At 39.9% G+C, this 11,936-nt stretch overlaps 1 protein-coding gene across 2 annotated transcripts in view; it reads left to right on the top strand.

The window, feature by feature from the left end:
- Positions 1–209: 209 nt before the first annotated feature.
- RAB28 (RAB28, member RAS oncogene family) overlaps positions 210–11,936 on the top strand; it is a 68,630-nt gene continuing 56,903 nt past the window's right edge. The window contains exons 1-2 of one of the 2 annotated variants that reach the window (XM_064449148.1): positions 210–478; positions 8,231–8,327. In XM_064449148.1, coding sequence (XP_064305218.1) covers positions 401–478; positions 8,231–8,327 — 175 coding nt within the window. In that variant the 5' untranslated portion in view covers positions 210–400. The remainder of the gene's footprint in view (positions 479–8,230; positions 8,328–11,936) is intronic. The other variant, XM_064449146.1, reaches the window with a different exon arrangement.

Genomic DNA, 11,936 nt, shown 5'->3' with positions numbered 1-11,936 from the left:
CCCACCCCACCGCCTCTGACCTCCGCGTTCCTTAGTAACCGCGCGGGGCGTCACGTCGGGGCTGAACCGCCGTAGCGGAGAGTCGGGCTGAACCATTCACCTGCCTGCCGGGGGGGCACGGAAGTGCGCCCGCCCCAGCGCTTGGACGTGTTGCCGCGGCTCCCGCCCGCCAGCCACCCTCTCCCCCTTCCCTCCTGTGTACCGTTGGTTTCGCCCCGCGCGGGCCATAGCGACGGCGGGCGCGCTGAGGGAAGATGGCGGCTCCGGCGTCTGCAGCGCTGCCGGCTCCGTGAGCTCGGCGCTCCCTCCTCTCCCTCGTCCCCTCCTCGCTCCTGCGCCCCGTCCCTCTCGGCCGCCCCCCCGCCCGCCTCTTCTCCCTCCCCGCCGGGGCGCAGGGACCATGTCGGACTCGGAGGAGGAGGAGAGTCCGGACCGCCAGCTCAAGCTAGTGGTGCTGGGGGACGGCACCACTGGCAAGGTCAGTGCCGGCCGCCGCCGGCAGCGCCCCGCTCCCCCCCGTCCCCGCGGTGCCCCGGGCCCCCGCCGCTCCCCGGCGCTCCCGCGGAGTGAGGAGCAGCCCGGGCGGCTCCCAGCCCGTGGCGCTGCCGTTACCGCGATGCCCGCCGCCGGCTGACCGCTCCCCCCTCGCCCCCAGCCCCGCTCTTCCCCTTCTCCGGCCTCCTCGCCGGGGCGCCTGGCACCGGGGCCGCCGGTGCCCGCCTCGGCAGCGGAACCCGCTGACGGGGTCTCCGTCCCCTCGCGGCATGCGGGGAGCCTTGGAGAACAGGCGAATACGGCTTTAATCCAGTTTTCCTGACCCTTAATAAAAGGAGCGGCTAACAGCGTAGTCCCAGGGGTGGTACGCGCTGTGGCGCTTCCCGCCAGCCCCCTGCCTCCAGCGCCCCCAGACCGCGCTCTGGTGAGGGGTCGCTGCTCGGCCGGGGCAGCCCGGGGCTCCCCGCGGCGGCTGCCGGGGGCCGGGCCGGGGCCGAGCCGAGCGCCTCAACCCGCGGTTCTGCCGAAACGACGGGCAGGGAAGGCTGCCGAGCTGCGTGTCCCGGCTCTCTGCGTTTCGGCTTCAGAGCTGGTAACCTCGGGAGGTGGACAGAGCAGTTTGCATCTATTTGAGTTACTGTTTCAGAGCTTGGAAGGGCACTTCTGGGTCAATTTAGTTTTTGTTTGTGACTTTCACGTTTTTTTTTTTTCTCTCTATAATCAACATTATTAAGTACTATTTATAAGCAGTTTGTTTATAAACACGATATACTTGTCTTTTTAAAAGACAACTTTTGGCAGAGTAGGAGGCGAAAGATACTTTGTTACCTATGGAGATAGTAACTGATCTTTCCTTACACGTGTGAACATGTCTATTGCAATATGTATCCTGAATCGTTTTGTGAGATACACGTTAAAATAGTGATTCTGTTGTGTTGAGTACTTGAGGAATACAGTTTTCCTCTTATTAACTTGAAAGCATGAGGAGGCAGAAAGTCTGCCTGCCTCACAGTTCAGATGAAAAGCAGAAATATTCTTAGAGGTGGTTTAGATGAACTGCCTCCAGTAATAGAAATGAGCTCTTAGTGAAGGTATATACATGGTTTTACTCATTTATGCAGAGCTCTGTGAAGAAACAAAACATTTTTTGTCTCCAGCGATTCTAAACCCAGTCTGAAGCGGTGTTGTATTTGTCTGAGTCAGTAGATGGGCAATTTCAAGTGACTATGTGATGAGAGCATAATAAATGCATAGGATTGACAGCTGAAGTGCTGTTTCACTGGTGGCTTTCCCCAGGAGTTTTCCATTCAAACTGAGGAATCCTTTCATTACTGCTGTTCAGCACCTTGTGGCAAGACCTCGTCAAACATGGATTTTCAAGCATTCTTGAGTTTTGATGTATATTCCTGCTGGTTCCTACCTCTCACCCGGGAGTTGCCCCTCACTGAATCTCCTGCTGGCTCTAGGAATCCTGTGCTTCAAGTGCAGTTTATTTTGCATGAACAGCAGCTATGCTATGGTGGGCTGCCTTTCCTCCTGTCCCCCCTAGATGATGCTGTAATAGAAGCTTCTTCCAGCCATCCTGATGGCCTGGCAGCAAGAACTTGCTATAATAGATTTATTGTAAGATCTTATAAAAATAAAGTGATTGGGTCATGGAACGGAAGGATAAAATGCACCTAGTGCTGTTTCAGGCACCTCAGAAGACTAAATTGTTGAGGTTCCTCTGTTGGCTACTCATTCCGCTTACTTCTTGAAACATGCCTATATGTTTTCAACTCTAAATAGCCTGCTACTCACAGCTGGCTCACAGCTGGTCTATGCATACTTAGCCTCTCATTTACTGTGGAAGACGTTGTTTTTTCTCTTCCTCTGTCACTGGCATCATTGGACAGGAGGACTGTAGGACATAATAGAATATATCTTTGAAATATTGCATCTCATGTTTAGTGTCAGATGCTCACATTTGACTTCTTTCTATTACTTCCCCCAGCCACCAAAAAAAAAAAAAGTGATTACTCCCTCTTGGCCATCTGGGGCTGGTCTTCAGCTCTCCAGGGAAGAAAAACTATGTCTGTGAGCCAGCTGTCTGAAGGGTGAGGAAAAAGAAATGAAGCATTTAGAAGCAATGTGACTCCGGTTCTGTGCAAGGGTTGGTAGCAGTTTAAAACCAAATCCATGTCAGTTCAAGCTGAGGGTAATGTTTTTGCTTCCATTAGTTAGGAATTGCTCTATCTGTAATGCAAAGGAGGGATATTGTGCTTTTATAATTTGTTTTGTGGTGGTTGAATGAATAATTGGATCCTTAGACTTTTAAGGGTAGGAATACGCACTGCTGGACCAAGCTCTAAGGAGAGGAGAGTAAAAAGGGAAGAATGAGAGAGAGTAGAATCTGGAAAAGTATTAGGGTGAAATAGAGATGGTAAGGAAATGGTAAACTGTTGTAAAGAAAGACTGAGGAAGGCAAGACTGGTCAGTGAGAAAATAATAATGATTTTAATGAACTAGACAAACTAGGAAAACAATCTGAAAAGGAATCAGAAGTGGGGACAATGTGAGATGAAAATAAACAGCAATTATTAATAGCAGTTGGCTCTTTGATTTAGATTACAGGAGGGAACATACATAAACACAGCAGCCTTATGCATCTAGGTTTTAAAGCAAACCAGTCTTCCCAAGCCAAAATGATTTTATATTAAAATAAGGCAGTAGTACTAGTATGGACTGAAAAAAATGACGCTATGATCCAGATATTTCTACTCTTGGCATGCACTGATTGGCTTGATATTGAAGTATATAATGATGCTGATTTGAAGTAGAATAACTCTTGTTTTGCTACTATTGAAAAATGTTTTGGGCCTCTGGTAGCAAATCTTGGAGCTATTCATGGGAAGGGAGGTCCTGAAGAATAGGTGTGCAGGAGGAGCAAAGCAGCTGAGGTTCTGCCTTTCTGCAATCTGTTGCACCTGGGGATAAAGTATGGTAGCAGAAACATCCTGCCTTTTCCTTCTTCTCTTGACAATGGATGATGATAATGAAAGGGTAAATGCTCGACCTGGTGTGGGAATTTGCAGGAGCTGAAACGTAGGCTGGAATGCAGAGTGGTGTCCTGCTTGCTTTAGGATGCCAAACTTTTAAGCGTTGTGTCAATTCTGGATCTTGTTGTTAAGCTCATGGGCTCAAAAACTTTATCAGTGTTGAACAGTGACAACAATGTTTTTGTCAGTCATGCAAATGGAAAATTGCATCAAGTGTCCTGTGCAGACTGGCCTAGCTTCATAGAGGCATATCTAACGTCAAAAAGTCTTGATAGTTTTCTCTTTTTCAGTGACCAAAGTTTCATTAGTACTTAGGAGTGGGGTGGAAAGACACCACCTTCAGGTGACAGAACTACTTCCTTTGTTTACAAAAGACTTCCTCCCCATAAAGCTAGGTTGTTCTCAGTGATGGATTCTCTGTGTTGGACAGTTACGTGGTTTTATGCGAGTTAAAGTATTTTGTTATTTAGCCTAGTGTTTCGTTGTTTCATTTTGTCTGTCTCAAAGTCCTTGCCAGTAGGGATAGGACATGACAGGGGAGAATGTTGATATGCTTGGAAAATGGCATGGATGCTCTAGAAGGGAGTGAGGGAAGGGATAGATACATGTTGCATTTTGGAAAGTGGATTCTCAATTGGCTGGTAAAGTTGGTACGTGAATAGAAATTCATGGCTTCAGAACTATATGCTTGCACTGAATTTGGGTTTTAGTTTTTCTTTCTTACAGCTGTGATACTTGTTGTGGTTTATCCTGGTAGGCAGCTGAACACCACAGAGCGTTTGCTTGCCCCCCAGCCCTGGGGGGATGGGGGGGGAATAAAATTTGTGGGTTGAGATAAAGACAAGTTCATAGGACAGAAAAGGAAGGGAAAATAATAATAATGATAAAAGAATATACAAAACAAGTGATGCACAGTGCAGCTGCTCACCACCCGCTGATCGATGTCCAGCCTGTCCCTAAGCAGCGATCGCCTCTCCTGACCCGCTCCCCCAGTTCATATGCTGAGCATGATGTCATATGGTATGGGATAGCCCTTTGGCCAGTTGGGGTCACCTGTCCTGGCTGTGCCCCCTCCCCTCCCAGCTTCTTGCTGGCAGAGCATGGGAAGCAAAAAAGTCCTTGACTAGTGTAAGCACTACCCAGCAACAACTAAAACATCTGTGTGTTATCAACATTATTCTCATACTAAATCCAAACCATGGCACTATACCAGCTACTAGGAAGAAAATTAACTCTATCCCAGGTGAAACTAGGACAATGCTGCACTTTGTCATTGCTTCCTATAAGCTTTCTTCTATATGCTTTTACTCAAAGAATTGTCACTGGCAAGATTTTCTCTACAAGTTTCCATGTAGTCCTGGTGAGTAGCCAGTGTCAGAGCTGGCTGTCGTTGCTTGCTCTGTTTGACTTGTCTGCTATATGACATAAATATTGTTTGCTTTTTTCCTGTTTATTCACTATGTAGGTATTTAGGAAGAGCTTGTCAGCTATTTATACTGTCGCTTGTTGAGACTGAAAAATAGGAGCAAGAAATTGTCTTGCCTCATCTGTGATGTTTAATTGCATCTTCGTTTGCTTCCATTTTTTTTTTGTCTGAAAGGAGGGAGATTGTAATGCCAACTTTTAATAGTGTATTGCTCCTCAGAACAGCATGTAAACATTTGCTTTGAAGTATTTAAGACAAATGTGTGAACCTGCCAAACTGGGTCTAATGGAAAGTCTGCTATGAAAGTTGGTGGCCCGGCTGTCTTGGTGGAGATGTGAAGGAACAAATCCTTCTTCGTATCATACTACCCTCTGATCTCTAGATTAATGGCTGAAATTTTATGAATGGAGCATAATCTTTTTTAAAAACAGTCACTGATCACTAGTTTGCTTTTACAGCTACAGTTCTACTGAACCATTATTTAACTTTGCTTGTTTTTTACGTAGGTTGTCCTCAACATATACTTCAGGCAAAACTGTCGTGGAGTCTTTTATGGCAAGCATGGCAGAGAGCAGTTTTAGGGTTGAAGGGAGTATTTGCATTGTAGATGTACTTGAATAGGCATTGACATAACTTCTCTGTTTACTGTTGTGGAGAAGTTTGAACTGTTGCTCTAAGTATTTTGTGGATAAATGCTTGTTCTGTGAATAAATAGAGGACTCTAGTCTGGTAATCCAACACCTTCCTCGAGCTCTAACATTTATTAGAAAAAAAAATTAAAAAGGAGTTAGTCAATGATTTTCTGCTATAAATTCCTTTGCATTCAAGAGCACAGTAGAGGAGAATTGTTTAAGAGAACTTTGCCGTGCTGTTGATTACTTGCTGCTCTTATTGGTTGGCTGTTAATTGAATGATGCTGTTTATTTTTACTAACACCCTTAGAAGCCCTCAGGGAATACTGAGTGTCACAGAGTGATAAAGCTAATATTTACTGAGCCCTTAAAACAAGAAGGGAGTGGTTGCTTATTTAATGGGGATCTAAATTAGTGTGTTGGAGAATACAGAATGCTATGATATAGGCAGATGATATTTTAATGTGTACTCCGGGTGCTGGTAACTGTTGCAAAAAGGAAAATTTTAAGGAGAAGATTGTATGGTGTACTCCTGAAATGTTCTTACTGTTATCTACATCCTTAAAGTCATGGCATATTAAAAATAATGTATTTGTAAACTTGGCATGCTAACTGTTGTGATTAAAAGAATCAGTTCTACTGACTTTTTTTTTAATACTACAGTCTAAATCTGTATTGAATTTTATTTTGTGCTTGTTAGTGTTACTGTCATATAGCTCCAGGCAGAAGAATCTTGTCACGATTCATCCTCTGTGATCTTTACCATTTCCAAATGATATAAATATATAATCATACTCATGCTACTTCTGGTTTACTTGCTTTTTATCTATCTATCTATCTATCTATCTATCTATCTATCTATCTATCTATCTATCTATCTATCTATCTATCTATCTATCTATCTATCTATCTATCTATCTATCTATCTATCTATCTATCTATCTATCTATCTATCCATCCATCCATCCATCCATCCATCCATCCATCCTATCATCCTCTCAGGGCGTGAGTTCAGTGAAATAAATGAAAATGTTGCTGTAGTCTTTAATTGATTTTTTGATTACTTCCTAAACTTATCTTCTGATGTCGAAATATAATTTATTTTACATATATAGGACAGTGATAGGAATATAAATGTGATATAAGAAAACAGTAGATCTTGTGTTATTTACTTCACAGCTAATTTAATAGTTGAATAAAGCTCTAGTATGAATAGGCAAATATTTAATGCTGGAGCTCTGGTGATCATGTTTTCAGGCAAAAAAAGAGTACCTTAACCTTTTCCTGTGTATATTTTACATTATTAGCATAATTTAGATCTTTGTTATAACCGTTCTATTAATAGAACTTGCCTAGTCTCATTTTTCAGAACTGTTGGCATTATTTTGCTATTGCATTTTTAACTAAATGAGTTCTAACAGCAACTTCTAATAACTGTTGATGTAACTCATCTCTTTGGGTCTTGATGAACAGAAAGCTGGCAAAAAAATTCCTTCTTGCCCATTTTGAGTTTTCTCAGACAGTGGAAGGGTTTTGTGAGACTGTTAAGCTTTTTTCCCCCTGTATATGTAAACACGTATTTAGATTTTTTCTGCATTTACTTTGTTTTTATATTTTCCGATGTCATGTCAACAAGAGATTTGTAAGCGTACACCACTAATATGATGTATGATGTATTTTATCTATGTAACATTCATTTTTAATATAATGGTTAATATTTGCCAGAATACGAACTTCTGTATTCTTTTACTGCAATTCTGTTTTCTTTTTCTCCTTTCCTTTTTTTTAACCTTAGATTGTGGGGTTGTGGGACTTGCTTTCTTTTTTCCCCTTCTATTTTTTTTTTTTGCCTTCCATGGCGAACGTAAATTGCTAGTGAAAGAATATAAATGCCTTTATTACTTCATTAGGTTAGTTGTGTCTCCTTTTAGCAGTATGTAATAAGAGCTGATTCTTTATTCGGTCAACAGTGTATTGCGTCTACTTTCATAAAGCCACAAAATAAATCAAAGAAATAAGTTTCCAAATTTCTGGTTAAAGGAGTGATTTTGCAAATGTGCATTCATAACATGAGTTTAGTTTTTTCTGTGTACAAGAAAGTAGTCGTCTTATCTTAAACTTCATGTAATTCCTGATCCTGTTAGTTTGATGTACAGTGGCAGGAATCCTGCCATGCTTTGGAGCCCCTGTGGGACTCTGTGCTGTGCAGACATCTGATCCTTCCCAGAAAGTTGGTCTGGGATCATGGTGTTCTGTACCAGGGAAGGACCCTTGTTTTGGAATGAGTGATTTTTGGAAACAATAAGCTCTTCAGGTATGGATAGTGTCGCTTACATTTGCGTCAATTTGAGCGTACTAATGGTACCTCATTAAAATGTAATATTTTGTAATATTAATATTACAGTATCTTTGAAATACAGAGAAAATACGTGCCTTCTTTTTGCATATATTAGTAGCCTTTGCCACCTTCTCTTACTATGCTGAAGTTGGCTGTAATGCTTGTCAATCCAAATCCATGAACATTGTCAGCATGCATTGATCTAAAAAGTGCTTAACTGTATTTCATACTTCTGGTTTAACATCAAGTTTTTTTTTTGCTGTTTAAAATGACAACTTAATTTGATAATGTTCTGTTTTAGACATCCTTAGCCACACGTTTTGCCCAAGAGACATTTGGAAAACAGTATAAACAAACCATAGGACTGGACTTCTTCTTGAAAAGGATAATATTGCCAGGTAAGAGAATAAAAACTGACACGGAAACGTTGGGTAGCAGTAAGACTTGCAGAAACAGATTCCTCAAAATAATGTATACTTAATAAGCTTAGTACAGTGCCTTTTAGGGCAAAGTACATTAGGTTGTTCAGAGAAAATTTTGTTAGTATGTCTGTGCCAGGTGACAAAGGGTTATGCATTTGAAACATCATATATCTTTAAGTAAAACAGAATTAAAATAAAAGGAGTGCTATCTATAGTAATGATTTTTACTATATCTACTTGAGTGTACTCGCTGTCCATGTGTATAGTGTAACGTACAACAATGAAATGGAATTTGAAATATATTAGTTGAAAAAGTATATGTTTTAAAAGAAAGACTTTTTCTAAAATGAAATACACAACTTGTATTTGAGTTGTGTGAGAGAAGCATAATGCAGCTATGGAATTGCAGTGCTCTAATATGTGAATGCTGTTTTATGCAAGGCAGCATGAAATTGCTGGCATTTAATAGACCACTAAAATTTAGGGTCCCTCGGCACTCATAAAAATACAGTTTGAGCATTCAAGATGTTTCACTTCATGACTGCAAAGAAACTATTTAGATGCCAGTTGCAGCACACTGCATGGAAAATGCAAAGAAATAATTAAAAAAGAATAGTTGCTGGTTTCAGTTTGTCTCTGAACAATTGGGTGTTTGAAATAAGCCTTTTCATTGATTTGTGGTTGTTCAATTTCCAAGTATGAACATATTTAAACGCATTTTCTTCTAGTTTCAGAAATCAGAAGTTAGAAAACATACATGTAATTATTAAAAGTTGTAGTGAGATTTGATAAAGTTGATGCATGTTCTGTAGTGCTGTCTTTTTAACATGTGGAAGGCAGGGAGGGAAGCAAACCCATAAAATAAACCATTTTAGCTATAGCCTGAAGTTATAAGAAAATATATGCAGTTTTTGAACTTATTTTGTTAAAACTATATTGCCAATAATTTCTTGATTATGTTTATATATTTTCTTATGTGAAACAGAATAATCTTTTCAGACTATTCCTGCATTCGCTATTTTGGTTTGGCCATTTTGCTGTACTTTTTTAGTATCTGGTGAGTGATAAAGTACTAAATTTCAGTGCTTATTTCTCCATAAAATCAACAGAATAATTTTTTTATTGTCCTGCTCACGCCTCTAAAAATACCAGCGTGCATAAGACTTAACAGCAGTACTTGCAAGTGGAATGTGTACACAAATCATGCAGTGTGCATGCTGAGAACTTGTATTTTGCAAGTTTTTTTTCCAGCTGTTAAGCATACAGAAGCTATTAGTACATTACTGGGTTCTAAATATTCTTGAGTAGAAAATTTGGAAAATTATCAACTATTCATTCATTCATGTTTGATTTTCTTCTAGTTTATTTTGTAATAAAATCAGAATGTTGCTATTTTGGTGCTATTTTCATCTACAAAGTGGGACATCTATTTTCCTCATTTATTATTAACCAAATAGTAACGTTTGTGGAATGTATTCAGGAAGAAGCATTCTTCTGTAGATTGTCATTCTGGTTTTACCTCTGCCTGTATATGTGTTTAGGTATATATAGATTTCTGTATTTTATAGCTAAGCTGAACTGGTGGTGGGGAGTAAGAGGGATGGAAGAGGAGAGGGAGGTAAAATTTCTAAATACTGGAATGGGAAGCAGTACTTAAGTGGATCTTTCTAATTCCTTGATTAGTTCAGGGTTTGCAGAGCTGCTATGTTGACTTGAAAGGTTAATTCATACTGCTGTACAGAAATCACAATGTGTATATCAGTAGGAAAAAAAGCCTCAATTTCTCCTATTTAGGAGGAGAATTGATAAGTAACTGATTCAGTATTTGATTTTTTTTTTCTTCTTTAAATGTAAGCAAAGATTTCAGATGTTAAAATTACTGATTTCTGGAATTGCACAGAAGCATACATCAGGCCACATTAGAAATGCATTTTGGCTTGTAAAATAAAGTACTGTTTTTCTGGTGTTTTTGGCTTTTTTTAAAAATAAAAGCTGTATTAGTCTCCAGTTGTTTTAGTAACTGGTGCAGTGTTGCAGTGAAAAAAGTAAATATTTTACATGGTAAAACAATATGGTGTAATACAAATAGTAAATACTTTGATTAATTTTGAACAATATGACTTTTAGTGTTCAACTGTTGACAAATTCTCTTCATGCAGTTTGTTCAAAATATTTTTGTCAAATGCAAGTCAATTTCAGTATGTTTATTGATACAGTATTTTGTATAGTCTGGATGCAACCATGGTGTAGATTTTACTGTTTAAATAGTGTACCTGTTAGTCAGAGAGTCTGCTGATAGAGATTCTTAAGAGCCATAGTCAAATACTTTTAGGAAGGTTGTGGGTGCAGTCCAGTAAACAGGATTCTTGTGTTAAAATGTTTTAAAGTCGTCATTGCAAAAAGTGGGCAGACTCGTGTTTTCAGATACATCTTGACTGTGCAGCACTTTAAGTAAGGTTAACCAATGCACCAAGTGTACTTCTGCATGATCACTACTGAATCAGCCCAGTGGCTTCAGTTCATACCATAAACAATCTACATAGCTGCACTATGTTGCCTTGGTTATTTTAACTTCGCACTTGTGTGCATTTTCTACAGAGTGAAGAAGTGCAGTGTTTTCTTTTTCTATATCAGTATTAGGTATTATTTTTATGGGATTCTTCAGATATTTTGATTGGTATGTTAACCTTGTTTCTAAGAACTCTTATTAGGCATGGTTTCTTTTTGTTCTGTTTTCATCCTCCAGTTTGTATGTTCCTCTTAAACCTGTGAAAAACCAGAAGATATGAAACTCTTGGCAGAAAACTTCATGTGCTACTATCATAGTTGTTAATTAAATATTTGTTAGGCAAATTGTCCGTAGTTTTTCCTTCTGTCGGAGTAATCCTAATATCCTTCTTTCTCCTCCAAAATCAATCAGAGCACAAAGCAAATATTACAGGACGTAGCTGGAAAAAAGGGAAAATGAAGCAGTTTGCACTGGAGATGGTCAGCATGAATTTCAGTAGTTAGCGAGGCCTTAATTAAGAACCACTTCACCTTAAATGTACTTTCAAACCTTTTTTCCTCCAGTTTTTTTCCTGTTTTTAGCAAAAGAAAGTTAATAATTCATAGCAGTAGATTTTGAAGTTGAACAGTCAAAATTAGACCATTTAATTCAACTTTTTGCACTGAAGTTTCTCAGATAATTTCATACAGTTATGCAGATACTAAGCACAGTATGCTATGCGTGATTACTACTCTTAGGAGGAAAAATGAAATTAGAAATCTTTTAAAGCATTTGAACACAAACTTAGACATCTGAAAATTGTTGAGTTCGAAAGCGATAATGTTTAAAGCTTTTTTTTTTTTTCCAAATAGCTGGCATGAATGATGTGGGGAAGTTTCTGGTAGAAAACATACAACCAAGTTAAGGGGGGAATACTGCAGCATGGTGAGCGTTTGAGCATGTTTAGGTTGTGTACCCACTGACATTGCATAGTCATTTCAGACTCTGGATTCACCAGTTTACCCATGTGAGATACTTTATGGGAGACTGTCCTGCATTATTTGCAGTCGCTTATGTTCTAAGCTTTAAAAGGAATT

This window comes from Phalacrocorax carbo, chromosome 4, assembly GCF_963921805.1.
Source record: "Phalacrocorax carbo chromosome 4, bPhaCar2.1, whole genome shotgun sequence".
In the NCBI taxonomy this organism is placed as follows: Eukaryota; Metazoa; Chordata; class Aves; order Suliformes; family Phalacrocoracidae; genus Phalacrocorax; species Phalacrocorax carbo.
The sequence above is the reverse complement of the archived record's forward strand: the minus strand, read 5'-3'. Positions and strand labels throughout refer to the sequence as shown.